A 17500-nucleotide genomic window follows, 5' to 3' on the forward strand; every position below is an offset into this window, starting at 1 on the left:
GGGTTCAAGGGATTCACTGATACAACCACCTGCTACACTCATCCAATGAATGCTCCCTGACAGCTTTGTTTGTGTGAGCGAAATCATAATGACAAATTAGCCCCATCATTTGTTTTATGAGTGTGTGTTGGTTTGTGTGTACGCCATGCTTTTGTGTGTGTGTGTGTGTGTGTGTGTGTGTGTGTGTGTGTGTGTGTGTGTGTGTGTGTGTGTGTGTGTGTGTGGATGTGCCTGTGTACGTGTGTGTGAGATGGAACGATATTGAGACTAATATTCCAAAGTTTTCGGGAGCTCCAGATGCCTTGCTTTAACAACAATAGTAAATCAGAGAGTGGTGATATGGCCCATGGGGCAGCCTGGTCTCATAAATTAGACGTTACATAGTAAACGTAAATCAAGATCACTCAAATTAGTATGATCTGTTACGTTTAGTATGGTTACATAAGACAGAAGGTATTTCGCGAACTACTTATCACTCAAAGGTTGCTTGTTTGATACTTGCGCATTTTAGCTAATTGCAACTTTGCAACTACTTACTACTTTTTAGCTACTTTGCAACTACTTTGCATGTTAGCTCACCCTTCCCCTAACTCTAACCTTAACCCTTTAACCTAACTCCTTACTTTAACCCTATACTTAACCCCTAACCCCTAGGTTAGCATTAGCCACCTAGCTAACTTTAGCCAAATCAAATTGGAATTCCTACCATATGATATGTATTGCAGAATCTTAACATATCATACAAATTGTAATTTGTAATATATCATATGAAATGGATGATGGACACAAATGAATACCCAGTTACACAAAATGTAACTGTGTTACGTCCAGGTTGGATGGGGCTGCTGGCTACTGCAGCATCGAGCCTCATATCAAGGTGAGAGTGACTCTACAGCCATTACATGAGATGAGAACAGGAAGGATGGGACAGAATGGTCAGAGCAAGATCCCTGGTTGTGACCGTAATGTTGTGTAATCACCGGATGTAATCACCGGATGTGATGTGTTTTTGGATTGAAGAGGGAGAAACAGTAACTATGGTGTTTTCAGTCCTCGCCCTCTCCAATATGTGGAAGTGGACGACGGTTAGATTAGAATGGCTAGTGTTCCTCACAGAACAGATTTCAGTGTGGATGTAAAGAAATGTTTCAGAGGTCTGGGTCAGTGACAACTTTACACAATCCATTCATTCTCCAATTTACAGTCTGTTCTCTCTGAGAGATAATTGTGTCTTACATAATGGTAAGTTGTAAAAGCTGCTTACCACGGTAACGTTGCAGTAACGTTAGTGACATTGAAAAAACATGCATATATTTTTCTCTCCTTTTTTGTTCTTCTCTCTCTCTCGCTCACTCTCTCTCTCTCTCTCACCCTCTTCTCCTCTCTCTCCATGAATCATTCTACTCCAGAGTCACGTAAGAGTCTCTGTTCAGTATGTGGCTCACTGTCCTTCATGTGTCTTAATGGCTGTGTGTTCTGCTAGGTCCTACACACATTAACCTTCAGCCTCCCTTCCCTTCAGCCCGGCTTCTCTACTCTCCTGTGGCTCCTCATTGATTGGAGGTCAGCAGTGGGGGCTGTGTGCCTTGCAGTAGGAGGGGAGAGATGGAGGGAGAGAGGTGTGGGGGAGATGAGGGGTTACTGATTGAGAGAGCCATTGTTCTGTGGCCCTGCTGGAACATGGTTGGGCTCTCTCTGCATGTCATCCATAACTCACCATCAATCACCAGCATCTCTACTGGGGCTAAGCATAGTTTTGTGTTAGACAGTTACAGTGACACTGCAGTACTACCCTATGTGCAGTGACTCTCTGCTAGTCAAATGTCACACTGCTGAAATACAGAATGTGATAGGATGAAAAATACCCGTCTTAATTTGATACCTTAAGTCTGTATTACATGGATGCCAGCTTAGGCTGTTAGCTATGAATATCCATGCTACGCTGTTAAATAGTCTTTGGAGAAAACCTATCACCACAGTGTCATGTCTGCCATTTTGAAGCTAGCTAAATGAGGCTCCATCTGTCTCCCGCAACAGTCACACACAGTACCAGGCCAGCATACCAGGACAGCCTACTGTACAAATTATTCACAAAAACATCACTTAAATATGAACAAGGGCAAAGCAGAGACATTTTGTTAACAAGCTAATATATCAGGTCTTAGGCTATTGATGTAAGTTGTTGAGCATTGAAACTTTGTTTATTGAGAAGCACAACATGACTCATCTCCTTTATAATATTGTTTTTAAACTGTACAATTTGTTTTACCCCAAATAAAAAATAAAAACAATCTACTCTTCTATGATCACTATGATCCAAGACGTCATAGCAGTCTTTGTCCTTCGTCTTGTCGTGTCTCATGTATATATATTTTTTTATATTTTTATTTGCATATCTTTTTGATATTTTTCTAAACCTCAACTTGAAAATACTCTCCTGCAACCTGCCTCACCCAATGTGATGTGGATCTGTTTTTTCTGAAGTATTTTTATTTACCTCTGAACCGGAATCCCCCGACAGAAGCTAGCTAGCTCACTAGCTAGTAGTCAGCTAACCACTGCTAGCGGTCATCAGCTAACCTTTAGCTCGGAAAGCTCTCAGCAGTTTGTTCAACGGGACTCAAACCAGAGCATACCGGACCTATTTTCTCTCCATATCCCTGGATTCCTATTTCAAGCTCTGAAACTTTTCACTTGGATCATCGCAGCTAGCCAACTGCTATAAGTGTGACTACTCCTGGCTAATGTCAGTCCCAAAGTAAGCACCAATTAGCCTGGAGCTAGCCCATGCTAGGCCCATTCTCCCGGCTAGCTGAAAAGGCCATCAGCCACTCCTGGGCTACAATACCCGGGCCCCTTCTACTGCCGGTATGGGGCACGGAACCCCGCCCATCCTTCATGTCTGGACTACGACGTAATCTGCTCGAGGGGGTACTCAACTGGACCCTACGTTGTGATGTCCCCTGAATGCCCATCTGCTAGCTGCTAGCCGTGGCCAGCTAGCTGTCTAGAGCATATTGGGCTGTTAGCTGAATAGATCCATCGGCCAATTTCTTGGGCCACTATACCAATTGGATTTGGACCCCTCTGCTACTTGGAACCCTACTACTCCATTACGACTAGTCTATTGACGTCACCGCACGAGGAGGCTAAAACTGACTTTCCTCCATCGTGAAGTCCCTCTAAGGCCCTTCTGCTAGCTTGCTATCCCCGGCCTCCTAGCTGTCTGAATTTAAACCAGGTGGTGTCTCCAGCCAGCCCAACCATTCACTGGACCCCTATGATCACCCGGCTCACTAATATCAATATGCCTTGTCCATTACTGTCCTGGTTAGTGATTATTGTCTTATTTCACTGTAGAGCCTCTAGCCCTGCTCAATATGCCTTAAACAACCATTTAGTTCCACCTCCCACATATGTGGTGACATCACCTGGTTTAAACGTCTCTAGAGACAATATCTCTCTCATCATTACTCAATGCCTATGTTTACCTCCAATATACTCACATCCTACCATACATTTGTCTGTACATTATGCCTTGAATCTATTCTATCGCGCCCAGAACCCTGCTCCTTTTACTCTCTGTTCTGACCGTACTAGACAACCAGTTCTGATAGCCTTTAGCCGTACCCTTACCCTACTCTTCCTCTGTTTCTCTGGTTAATCCAGGCCCTGCAGTGCCTAGCTCCACTCCTACTCCCCAGATGCTTTCATTTGTTGACTTCTGTAACTGTAAAAGCCTTGGTTTCATGCATGTTAAACATTAGAAGCCTCCTCCCCAAGTTAGTTTTTTCACTACTTTAGCACACTCTGCCAACCCGGATGTCCTAGCCGTGTCGGAATCCTGGTTTAGGAAGACCCCCAAAACACCTGAAATTTCAATCCCTAACGATAACATTTTCCGACAAGATATAACTGCCAAAGTGGGCGGAGTTGCAATCTACTGCAGAGATAGCCTGCAGAGTTCTGTCTTTACTATCCAGGTCTGTACCCAAACAATTTGAGCTTCTACTTTTAAAAATCCACCTTTCCAGACACAATTCTCTCACCTTTGCCGCTTGCTATGGGCACCATCATAGATATCATCCTAACCAACTTGCCCTCCAAATACACCTCTGCTGTTTTCAACCAAGATCTCAGCGATCACTGCCTCATTGCCTGCATCCGTAATGGGTCACGGTCAAACGACCACCCCTCATCACTGTCAAACGCTCCCTAAAACACTTCAGCGAGCAGGCCTTTCTAATTGACCTGGCCTGGCTATCCAGGAAGGATATTGACCTCATCCCATCAGTAGAGGATGCCTGGTTATTCTTTAAAAGTGCCTTCCTCGCCATCTTAAAAAGTGCCTTCCTCACCTCACCATATACACAGGCAGTTAGGAAAGCTAAGGCTAGCTTTTTCAAGCAGAAATTTGCATCCTGTAGCACAAACTAAAAAAAGTTCTGGGACACTGTTAAGTCCATAGAGAATAAGAGCACCTTCTCCCAGCTGCCCACTGCACTGAGGCTAGGAAACACTGTCACCACCGATAAAGCCACTATTATTGAGATTTTCAACAAGCAATTTTCCACGGCTGGCCATGCTTTCCACCTGGCTACCCCTACCCTGATCAACAGCCCTCCACTCCCCACAGAAACTCACCCAAGCCTCCCCCATTTCTCCTTTATCCAAATCCAGACAGCTGATGTTATGAAAGAGCTGCAAAATCTGGACCCCTTCAAATCAGCCGGGCTAGACAATCTGGACCATATCTTTCTAAAATTATCTGCCGAAATTGTTGCAACCCCTATTACTAGCCTGTTCAACCTCTCTTTCGTATCGTCTGAGATTCCCAAAGATTGGAAAGCTGCCGCGGTCATCCCCCTCTTCAAAGGGGAGACACTCTGGACCCAAACTGTTACAGACCTATATCTATCCTACCCTGCCTTTCAAAGGTCTTCGAAAGCCAAGTTAACAAACAGATTACCGACCATTTCGAATCCCACCGTACCTTTTCCGCTATGCAATCTGGTTTCAGAGCTAGTAATGGGTGCACCTCAGCCACGCTCAAGGTCCTAAACGATATCATAACTGCCATCGATAAGAGACATTACTGTGCAGCCGTATTCATTGACCTGGACAAGTTTTTCGACTCTGTTTCTCAAATGATTGCCTTGCCTGGTTCACCAAATATTTCCCAGATAGAGTTCAGTGTGTCTGGCAGTCTCTATGGGGGTGCTGCAGGGTTCTACTCTCGGGCCGACTCTCTTTTCTGTATACATCAATGATGTCGCTCTTGCTGCTGGTGATTCTCTGATCCACCTCTACGCAGACGACCCCATTCTGTATACCTCTGGCCCTTCTTTGGACACTGTGTTTTAACTAACCTCCAGACGAGCTTCAATGCCACACAACTATCCTTCCATGGCCTCCAACTGCTCTTAAATGCAAGTAAAACTAAATGCATGCTCTTCAACCAATCGCTACCCGCACCTGCCCGCCCATCCAGCATCACTACTCTGGACGTTTCTAACTTAGAATATGTAAACTCTCCTTCCAGACTCACATTAAGCATCTCCAATCCAAAATTAACCCTAGAATCAGCTTCCTGTTTTGCAACAAAGCATCCTTCACTCATGCTGCCAAACATACCCTCGTAAAACAATCCTCGACTTCGGTGATGTCATTTACAAGATAGTCTCCAACACTCTACTCAACAAATTGGATGCAGTCTATCACAGTGCCATCCGTTTTGTCACCAAAGCCCCATATACTACCACCACTGCGACCTGTATGCTCTCGTTAGCTGGCCCTCGCTTCATACCCATCGCCAAACCCACTGGCTCTAGATCATCTACAAGTCTCTGCTAGGTAAAGCCCCACCTTATCTCAGCTCACTGGTCACCATAGCAGCACCCACCCGTAGCACGTGCTCCAGCAGGTATATCTCACTGGTCACCCCCAAAGCCAATTCTTCCTTTTGCCACCTTTCCTTCCAGTTCTCTGCTGCCAATGACTTTAACGAACTGTAAAAATGACTGATGCTGGAGACTAATATCTCCCTCACTAGCTTTAAGAACCAGCTGTCAGAGCAGTTTACAGATCACTGCACCTGTACATAGCCCATCTGTAAATAGCCCATCCATCTACCTCATCCTCATACTGTATTTATGTATTTATCTTGCTCCTTTGCACCCAGTATTTTTACTTGCACATTCATCTTCTGCACATCTACCATTCCAGTGTTTAATTGCTATATTGTAATTACTTCGCCACCATGGCCTATTTGTTTCCTTACCTCCCTTATCTCACCTCATTTGCACATGCTGTACATAGACATTTTCTACTGTTTTATTGACTGTATGTTTGTTTATTCCATGTGTAACTCTGTGTTGTTGTATGTGCATTGCTTTATCTTGGCCAGGTCGCAGTTGCAAATGAGAACTTGTTCTCAACTGGCCTACCTGGTTAAATAAAGGTGAAATAAATACATCAATACAGTTTTGAGCAAGTATACAGTGAGCTGGGTGTGGGGGAACCATTGATCTCTCAGACAGGTTGATTAGGGAATGGTCTGGCCTGGTATGAGACACGGGCTATAGAGGTTGTTACTGAGTGACCCTGACACTGTAGGTGGCTGACCTGGCTCAGTAGGTGTCTGACCTGGCTCAGTAGGTGTCTGACCTGGCTCAGTAGGTGTCTGACCTGGCTCAGCAGGTGTCTGACCTGGCTAAGTCGGTGTCTGACCTGGCTCAGTAGGTGTCTGACCTGGCTCAGTAGGTGTCTGACCTGGCTCAGTAGGTGTCTGACCTGGCTCAGCAGGTGTCTGACCTGGCTCAGCAGGTGTCTGACCTGGCTCAGTAGGTGTCTGACCTGGCTCAGTAGGTGTCTGACCTGGCTCATTAGGTGTCTGACCTGGCTCAGTAGGTGTCTGACCTGGCTCAGTAGGTGTCTGACCTGGCTCAGTAGGTGTCTGTGGCCGGGGGAGGTATTGACTAGGACATTGGCATTAACAATTCAGGTCAAATGCTTCCTCTCTCAGGAGGCACATCAAATCGCATCCATTTTTATTGGTCACCAACACATATTTAGCAGATGTTATTGCAGGCGTAGCGAAATGCTTGTGTTCTTAGCTCCACCACTGCAGTAGTATCAAAAAACGATTCACCACAATACACACAAATCTAAAAGTTAAAGAATGGAATGAAGAAATATATAAATATTAGATATAGCAATGTCTGAGTGGCATTGACTAAAATAAAGTATAATAGAATACATTATATAAATATGAGATGAGTAAAGCAGCAGTGGTGTAAAGCACTTAAGTAAAAATACTTTAAAGTACTACGTAAGTCATTTTTTGGGGTATCTGTACTTTACTATTTATATTTTTTACTACTTTTACTTTTACTTCACTACATTCCTAAAGAATATAATGTACTTTTTACTCCATACATTTTCCCTGACACACAAAAGTACTAGTTACATGAATGCTTAGCAGGACAGGAACATGGTCCAATTCACACACTTATCAAGAGAACACGTGGTCATCCCTCCTGCCTCTGATCTGGCAGACTCACTGAACACAAATATATCTTTTGTAAATAATGTTTGAGTGTGGGAGTGTGCCCCTGGCTGTCCATACATTTTAAAAACAAGAAAATGGTGCTGTCTGCATTGCTTAAAATAAGGAATTTGAAATGATTCATACTTTTACTTTTTATACTAGTAGATTTTAGCAATTACATTTACTTTTGATATTTAAGTATATTTAAAATCAAATACTTTTAGACTTTTACTCAAGTAGTATTTTACTGGGTGACTTTCACTTTTACTTGAGGAACTTTCTATTAAGGTATCTATACTTTTACTTAAAACCTGATGACGGGTGAGGGTTCCCTTTTGGGAACGACCCCTCCCACGTTCAGCTGGAACGTGACGCATGGAACGCAAAAATATTCTTAGAAATATTTAACCTCCACACATTAACAAGTCCAATACCTCAAATGAAAGATGAACACCTTGTTCATCTACCCAGCATGTCGGATTTGTTAAATGTTTTACGGCGAAAACACACCACATATTTATATTAGACCACCACCGAAACGAAGACAAGAGGCAGCCATTTTGTCCCAGAAAATATAAAATTATAAAAGCAGGATTAAAAGATAAATAATCCACTAACCTTTTGAAAATCTTCATCAGATGACAGTAATAGGACATGTTACACAGTAAAAAAAAAATTTCAATAATATGCCATTTATATCCATAAATGTCCATTTACATTGAATTCATGTTCAGAAAATACTGAAAAATGTCCGCAGAAAATATAGATAGCGCCGCAAGATAACATAAATAGACATCATAAACTTTGACTAAATATACATGTTCTACATATAGTTAGAAAGATACACTGCTTCTTAATGCAATCGCTTTGTTACATTTCTTTTTAACGTTACAGAAATCGCTCACTATTCAATATTCTGAGTCGGTGCTCAGACATATGCAATATTTCTCCGCTATGTTGGAGTCAACAGAAACACACAATTTCAGCATAAATATTCCCTTACCTTTGATGGTCTTCATTCAGAATGTACTGGAAGGGTTCATACTTACCCAAAACATTGTTTGGTTTCAAGTCTTGTGTCTTTGTATTAGCATCTGCTAACAATATCAGCTGAAATGCACCCAAAATGTCCTCTGGTCCAGAAAAGTTGAGCATCAAAACTTCAAAATTACATATTATATGTTGACTAAACAGGTCAAACTAAGTGCAGAATCAAGCTTTAGGATGTTCTAAATGTACAAAACAATTTTTAATTCAACCGGTCAAAATGCTGGAACAAAGGAGTGCTGGAAAAAAGGAATGAATGTAACCAATTCGCGCCCTAACGCACAGGTATTTTCTCGCGACACTCACTCAATTCACTCCCATAGGGCCAAATCTCGCGGAATTTGAACGATTAAATGCTCTACTGAATGAGGACATCTAGTGGAAGACATAGAAAGTGTCCCCAGATCCATAGCTGGTTGGGAAGGGTGGGGGCGATCACGTCAAAGTTGCCCCAACTTTCATGATCCCAAAACTAGTTTGGAAGAATGCCTGCCCTGAGTTCTGCTATACTTACAGACATAATTCCAACGGTTTTAGAAGCTTTAGAGTGTTTTCTATCCAATAATAATTATTATATGCATATATTAGCAATTTTGGACAGATTTTTTTTCAGTTTACTATGGGCACGCAATTCCTCCAAAGGGGGCAGTATTCTGCCTAGCCTTAAGTTAAGTATGACAATTGTCTACCTTTTCCACAACTGTAAAGCAGTATGTAAACATTGATACAAATTAATACTATTCACTGTTTATTCAAACTATAGATCCTCAAACCACTTACACTACATCACCAAAAGTATGTGGACACCAGCTCGTCGAACATCTCATTACAAAATTGCCACTTTGCTGCTATAACAGCCTTCACTCTTCTGGGAAGTCTTTCCACGTGATGTTGGAGCATTGCTGTGGAGACTTGCTTCCATTCAGCCACAAGAACAGGTCGGGCACTGAGGTTGGGCGGTTAGGCCTGGCTCACAGTCAGCGTTTCAATTCATCCCAAAGGTGTTCCATGGGGTTGAGGTCAGGGCTCTGTGCAGGCCAATCAAGTTTTTCCACACCCACCTTGACAAACCATTTTTGTATAGACCTCGCTTCGTTTATGGGGGCATTGTCATGCTGAAACAGAAAAGGGCCTCCCCAAACTGTTGTCACAAAGTTGGAAGCACAGAATCATCTAAAATGCCATTGTATGCTGTAGTGTTAAGATTTCCCTCCACCGGAACTAAGAGTCCTAGCCTGAACCATGAAAAACAGCCCCAGACCATTGTTCCTCATCCACCAAACGTTATAGTTGTTACTATGCATTTGAGCAGGTTGCGTTCTCCTGGCATACATTAAACCCAGATATGTCTGTTGGACTGCCAAATAGTGAAGCGTGATTCTTCACTCCAGAAAACGTGTTTCCACTGCTCCAGAGTCCAATGTCGGCGAGCTTTACCCCACTCCAGCATTGCGTATGCTGATCTTAAGCTTGTGTGGCTGCTCGACCATGGAAACCCATTTCATGAAGCTCCCGACAAACAGTTATTGTGCTGACATTGCTTCCAGACGCAGTTTGGAACTCGGTAGGGAGTGTTGCAACTGAGGAGAGATGATTTTTACACGTTACAACCTTCAGCATTCGGCATTCTCGTTCTGTGAGGTTGTGTGGCCCACCACTTCGTGGCTGAGCAGTTGTTGCTCCTAGACGTTTCCACTTCACAGTAACATGGAGATTGCATGGAGGTGTGCTCAATTTTATACACCTGTCAGCAACTGGTGTGGCTGAAATAGGGGTGTCCACATACTTTTGTATATATAGTTTACGTTTGTGTGTGTGTGTGTGTGTGTGTGTGTGTGTGTGTGTGTGTGTGTGTGTGTGTGTTGCGACGCTTGTGTGTGCCAGTCCCTGGTGCTCATTGTGTTCCAGACCACCTGGTGGTGCCTCAGTTCTCCTGCTGGGCCTCTCGGTACCACCAATCACACTGCTCTCTGATGGCACCGTAGGCACCAGGAGAGGGGCCAGCACGCCATGCTGGAAGGACAGATAGATATAAAAGATAAAGCATGTATGATGTGGTGTGGATAAGCTGTGGAGGCTGCAGTGGCAGTACCTTTGATGCTAGCATGCAGTAAACATCAATTGTATTCTCTCTGTAAGTTTCTTGTATAATCTCTGTTAAAATCTGAAAAACAGAGGCATGGAGAGAGAGAGCGGGGTGATGGATGGTAAGAGATAGCGAGATCGGTTCTCTCATTACTTCCATCTAGCTTTATTGCTACACGACAGCAGTTTCTAAATCATTCTCATGCACAAGGTCATTGGGAGAACGACTCCCTGCTTGTAAAGGAGAGTCATTGGGAGAACAACTCTCTGCTTGTAAAGGAGAGTCATTGGGAGAACAACTCTCTGCTTGTAAAGGAGAGTCATTGGGAGAACAACTCCCTGCTTGTAAAGAAGAGTCATTGGGAGAACAACTCCCTGCTTGTAAAGGAGAGTCATTGGGAGAACAACTCTCTGCTTGTAAATCAGAGTAATTTGGAGAACGACTCCCTGCTTGTAAAGGAGAGTTATTGGGAGAATGACTCTGCTTGTAAAGGAGAGTCCTTGGGGGAACAAATCCCTGCTTGTAAAGGAGAGTCCTTGGGAGAACAACTCTCTGCTTGTAAAGGAGAGTCATTGGGAGAACAACTCTGCTTGTAAAGAAGAGTCATTGGGAGAATGACTCTCTGATTGTAAAGGAGAGTTATTGGGAGAACGACTACCTGCTTGTAAAGGAGAGTCATTGGGAGAACAACTCTCTGCTTGTAAAGGAGAGTCGTTGGACGAACGGATATCTGCTTGTAAGGGGGAGTTATTAGGAAAACGACTCTCTGTTTGTAAAGGAGAGTCATTGGGAGATCGACTCTCTGTTTGTAAAGGAGAGTTATTAGGAGAACGACTCTCTGTTTGTAAAGGAGAGTCATTGGGAGATCGACTCTCTGTTTGTAAAGGAGAGTCATTGGGAGATCAACTCTCTGTTTGTAAAGGAGAGTCATTGGGAGATCGACTCTCTGCTTGTAAAGGAGAGTCATTGGGAGAACAACTCTCTGTTTGTAAAGGAGAGTCATTGGGAGAACAACTTTCTGCTTGTAAAGGAGAGATGGGAGTGCTGCATTGTTTCAACTCTCAGCTCTTCAAGCTATACAGCTCCTGCAGAGTCCAGACAGAGTTTATGAATCTCAGTGTTTCTGTAATAATACTGAATCATTGGAAAGATAACTGATTTGTGTGTGCAATTATTAAAGGGAAATGTAACAGTATTGTCAAGTCCAGAGAAACTTCAAGTGGCTCTGAATGATGCTGCATTAACATTGTATGGAAACTGGTTTCTAGAAAATATATGACATTTTCTTTATTCAATATAAGAACAACCACATACTGTATTGCAGGAAGGACCGGTTGCATAGTAACTGTATTATGATCAGAGTTGATGATGTTTGATTTACCTTGGCAGAGGAGAATGTTCCTGGTTGACTTATTTTCCCCACAAGGGGCTTTACCCTTGTCTGACCATAGGTAAACAGTGAGATAATATCCTCCAGCCCAGTGTGTGTGTGTGTGTGTGTGTGTGTGTGTGTGTGTGAGGTACAGAGAGAGCCGTCAACTGTCTCTACTCTCTGAAGAAGCAGAGGATCCTCTCACTCCTCTCCTGTCACACACAAAGCCCTGATACCATCAGACTGATATACCTGGGATTCAAACTGTCCATTCCAACAGTACTTCTACTTTGTAGATTGCCTTTGACTTTTCACCTACAGTTAACTGTGTTCCACTTCAAGTGATTGCATTAACTGCGCCATTGACTGTCAAGAGGGTGTGACTGCATGGAGTTCTGGAGGGCTGTGAGCGTTGGAAACGCCTGCGCTCTATCTTTACCTTCTCTCCACTAGTAATCATTCCCAAAGCCTAATCATTAGAGGCTAGTTCTAATCAGAGCTTTATCAGAGTTTAATGCACAGGGTTTAATTATATCAGCAGGAGAGCAGCCCCTCAGGACCAGAACATGGTTACCTGGCTGACCAATAGGAACACTGTCGTTAGGCACTCTGTTATTCACACAACTCATGAGGAAGGACACTGTCGTTAGGGGGGGGGGGGGGGGGGGGGGCTGCTGACACCTCCAGTCTCCCATGTTCCACTGCTCTCACCTGCCTCCTGACAGACCGGACCGCCGGAGGAAACAAGTGGTGTAACTCAAAACCCACAGTTGCTGAGCACGCTTTGTAATGAAATATACTGTGTGTGTGTGTGTGTGTGTGTGTGTGTGTGTGTGTGTCTGAAACATATTCAAGGAAAAGCTCTTACAGCTTATGCGTGTTGTGTTACGTTTGTTCACTCCCTTTCTGGACATTTTTAGGTCTCCTCTTCTCCATAGTGTCACTGCCAGACTGACAGAAGTAGAACCAGTTTTGTGGTGCACATGGTTGCCTGTATGCCTGTCTTCCTGTCTACCTGTCTGTCTGCCTGTGAGCCTGTCTGCCTGTCTGCCTGTCTGCCTGTCTGTCTGCCTGTGAGCCTGTCTTCCTGTCTGCCTGTCTGTCTTCCTGTCTGCCTGTCCGCCTGTCTTCCTGTCTGCCTGTAAGCCTGTCTTCCTGTCTGCCTGTAAGCCTGTCTTCCTGTCTGTCTGCCTGTGAGCCTGTCTTCCTGTCTGCCTGTCTGTCTGCCTGTGAGCCTGCCTTCCTGTCTGCCTGTCAGCCTGTCTGCATGCCTGTCAGCCTGTCTGCCTGCCTGTCTGCATGCCTGTCAGCTTGTCAGCCTGTCAGCCTGTCTTCCTGTCTGCGTGCCTGTCAGCCTGTCTTCCTGTCTGCCTGCCTGTCTGCCTGTCAGTCTGTCTGCATGCTTGTCAGCCTGTCTTCCTGTCTGTCTGTCTGCCTGTGAGCCTGTCTTCCTGTCTGCCTGCCTGTCAGCCTGTCTTCCTGTCTGCCTGCCTGTCAGCCTGTCTTCCTGTCTGCCTGCCTGTCAGCCTCTCTTCCTGTCTGTCTGTCTGCCTGTGAGCATGTCTTCCTGTCTGCATGCCTGTCAGCCTGTCTTCCTGTCTGCCTGTGTGTACAGGTGTGTGTCGGGTAGGACGGCAAGCTGCTGCAGGAAATGTTTGCGCTCTCAGAGAGCACTGGATTAATCTGCTTGTGAGAACACACTCACACACACACACGGACACACACACACACACACACACACACACACACACACACACACACACACACACACACACACACACACACCATAGTTGTAGATAGATGAAGGATAATCCAGACGGAGAGCATCACAGAACAGACGACAGGACAAGAGATTCAGCACTTGTGAAATATCCATTCACAGCCCCCGCTCTAGTCTCTCTCTCTCTCTCTCTCTCTCTCTCTCTCTCTCTCTCTCTCTCTCTCTCCCTCCCTCCGTCTCTCTTTCTCTCCCTCCCTCCATGTCTCTCTTTCTCTCCCTCCCTCCTTTCCTCTCTCTGTTACTCGTGGTGGTTCTCCCTCCCTCAGAGTCTCTGTTTGCAGTGTCAAGGCTGCTGTGTTGAGAATGCTCTCTCTCTCTCTCTCTCTCTCTCTCTCTCTCTCTCTCATGTATTTCTTATATTCATATCAACACTGTCTCCTGTGATGTAAGAAGAGGTGGGTGCTGTACGGAGGGGGAGGAGGGACACACAGACTGTTAGCCGTGGCCAGTAACTGCCTGAGAAAGAGCTGTCGGATCAGTGATGTGTCACTATCACTGTCACCGGACCTGACCGTCGCCGAAGTGTCTCTGCTCTGCTACAGCTACTGCTCTCAGCAACTTCTACATAGCACAAGGAAAACACTTCTCTCCAGCACTCCATGGGAAGTGTCTCTGCTCTGCTACTGCTACTGCTCTCAGCAACTTCTACATAGCAAGAGGAAAACACTTCTCTCCAGCACTTCATGGGAAGTGTCTCCGGTGAAGCTGAGCCTATAAGCATTTCAGCAGGACTCCAATAAATACTCCACCAACTCTGAGAGGCAGAGAAAGAAGAGGAAGAGGGAAGAGAGAAGACGGATAGAAAAAAGTGGGATCAATATTTCAGAGCATAGCTGCAGCAATCCAGACTTTAATCTGCCTGTGTGCCCATGCTGGAATTATAGTCAGCCTACCCAGCCACCTCGCCTCCCCAGCCAACTCGCCAACACTGCTGTTGCCTTCAAAGGAATCAGTCCAGTCCTGCAGGAAGAGGGGGGCTGTCAAGGTTGGCTGTGGATGGTGTGACCTGGGCTGAAACTGTGAAGGAGGAGGAGGAAGGGGAGGTGGTGTTGTTGGACTCTGGATCCCCCCTCACAGCTGTGTGTGATATGAGAGAACCAGGCACGTCTCTCCCTTCGGCCCTCTCCTCTGTTCTCTAACCCCAATGAGAGCTGTGGAGGCAGGCATGGCTGCAAGGCGGATGCCCCTGCTGCTGCTGCTGCTGGAAGTGCTGAGTGGAGCATGTATGCCAGGGGATGGACAGGGGAGGTACAAGAGTGGCTGGAGGTGGAAAGGTGACAGGACCCGTGAGTAACCCCTCCTCCAGCTCCCAAAACTACTACACTCCCTCTCTCTGTATCTCTCTTTCCCTCTGTCTGTCGCATGGGAGGGTGTCCATGCACATCTCTCCCTGTTTTGATACATTTTTCTCTCTCTCTTTGATACCAGTTTGATGAAGTTGAGCTCTAAGCTTCGTGTTCATTCAGACGTGTCGTCTCGGTCCTCTGCTGACAGACAGCTGCAGATGGGAGGCAAATCATTTATCAGTGAAAAGATGAAAGAACTGGCATTACCTGCCAGGCTTAGAATAGTAATGTGTGTGGCTCTGAGCTTTGTTTGCAGTTATTTAACTTTGTTATGACTACTTCTAGACATACTTTACCCTCACTCTCTTAATCTCGCTCACTCTAATTTTCTCTCCACCTCTCTCCTACTGTATTTCCAACATGACTATTTCTCAGCCACTCCATCTCAGACAGTCATTAGTTGATCAGTGTTGAGTTGTTAAAAGCTGTTGAGCGAGGCCCGACTGGCAATTTCCTTCCCAGTAAAAAGCTGAGTGTCTCTCTTCAGGCGTGAGTGCATTATAGATGCTGAGATGTGGTCTGTCTGGAGGGAGGGAGGGAGGGAGGGAGGGAGAGAGAGAGAGATAGAGAGACCCCAGTAATGAGCAGGGAGGGCTATAGTTCACTGTGGCTACCAGCACTGTCTGTCCCCCAGCTTTTAGACTGCAAGGCTAATGTGATTGTTTGGCATGCGATCGCTGTTTGACACTGAGCGATGAACTGGCAGAGAGTGTCCCTAACTGTCCTGTCCCCTTCTGGAGGTTGAAGGGAGATAGAGAAGCCTTGATACTGTTCCAAGATTAAATGACTGACTGTGTGACACGTACAAAGTCATGTCTTCTGTCTTCTCCAAGGAGACCAGGTCAGTGTGTTTTAGCATCACTAGACAAGGCACACTTTTTAGTTACTTGTCTGAGCTTGTAAAATGTGAGTTTTTCCCTCCAAAATATTGGCACTGGTTTCTCTCTGTATGTCAGGAAACATTTTCTTTATTTTATGTACAGTTGAAGTCAGAGGTTTACATACACCTTAGCCAAATACATTTAAACTCAGTTTTTCACAATTCCTGACATTTAATCCTAGTAAAAATGCCCTGTTTTAGGTCAGTGAGGATCACCACTTTATTTTAAGAATGTGAAATGTCAGAATAATAGTTAAGAGAATGATTTATTTCAGCTTTTATTTATTTCATCACATTCCCAGTGGGTCAGAAGGTTACATACACTCAATTAGTATTTGGTAGCATTGCCTTTAAATTGTTGAACTTGGGTCAAATGTTTCAGGTAGCCTTCCACAAGCTTCCCACAATAAGTTGGGTGAATTTTGGCCCATTCCTCCTAACAGAGCTGGTGTAACTGAGTCAGGTTTGTAGGCCTCCTTGCTCACACACGCTTTTTCAGTTCTGCCCACACATTTTCTATAGGATTGAGGTCAAGGCTTTGTGATGGCCACTCCAATACCTTGACTTTGTTGTCCTTAAGCCATTTGGAAGACCCATTTGCGACCAAGCTTTAACTTCCTGACTGATGTACTTAAATGTTGCTTCAAAATATCCACATAATTTTCCTTCCTCATGCTGCCATCTATTTTGTGAAGTGCACCAATCACTCCTGCAGCAAAGCACCCCCACAACATGATGCTGCCACCCCGTGCTTCAAGGTTGGGATGGTGTTTGCAACGATTGTTGTTGGAAGGATGGTCGGACCAAGATGCAGCTTGGGGTAGGTTAATTATTTTTTATTTATGATAACCGGCACAAAACAAGAAAGAGTAACAAACTAAACATACAGCTTTGTAGGGCTAAAAAGCAACAATACAAAATCAAGATCACACACACAACAGGTGGAAAAAAGGCTGCCTAAATATGATCCCCAATCAGAGACAACGATAGACAGCTGCCTCTGATAGGGAACCATACCAGGCCAACATAGAAAATAAAAAACTAGACTACCCACCCTAGTCACACCCTTACCTAACCAAAATATAGAAGTAAAAGGTTCTCTAAGGTCAGGGCGTGACAGTGTTCTTCGGCTTGCAAGCTTCCCCCTTTTTCCTCCAAACATAACAATGGTCATGATGGCCAAACAGTTATATTTGTTTTCATCAGACCATAAGACATTTCTACAAAAAGTACGATCTTTGTCCCCAACCGTAGTCTGGATTTTTTATGGCGGTTTTGGAGCAGTGGCTTCTTCCTTGCTGAGCGGCCTTTCAGGTTATGTTGATATAAGACTTGTTTTACTGTGGATATAGATACTTCTGTACATGTTTCCTCCAGCATCTTCACAATACTTTTCGCACCAAAGTACGTTCATCTCTAGAAGACAGAACGCGCCACCTT

At 44.7% G+C, this 17500-nt stretch overlaps 1 protein-coding gene across 1 annotated transcript in view; it reads left to right on the forward strand.

Moving 5' to 3' along the window:
- The first annotated feature begins 14071 nt into the window (after positions 1-14071).
- robo1 (roundabout, axon guidance receptor, homolog 1 (Drosophila)) overlaps positions 14072-17500 on the forward strand; it is a 397432-nt gene continuing 394003 nt past the window's right edge. Inside the window, exon 1 of the mRNA XM_090223910.1 lies at positions 14072-15120. Within this exon, the coding sequence (XP_090080036.1) occupies positions 14979-15120 (142 nt within the window). The 5' untranslated portion in view covers positions 14072-14978. The remainder of the gene's footprint in view (positions 15121-17500) is intronic.

This window comes from Oncorhynchus mykiss, chromosome 27 (assembly GCF_057628025.1).
Source record: "Oncorhynchus mykiss isolate SJ-2025 chromosome 27, ASM5762802v1, whole genome shotgun sequence".
In the NCBI taxonomy this organism is placed as follows: Eukaryota; Metazoa; Chordata; class Actinopteri; order Salmoniformes; family Salmonidae; genus Oncorhynchus; species Oncorhynchus mykiss.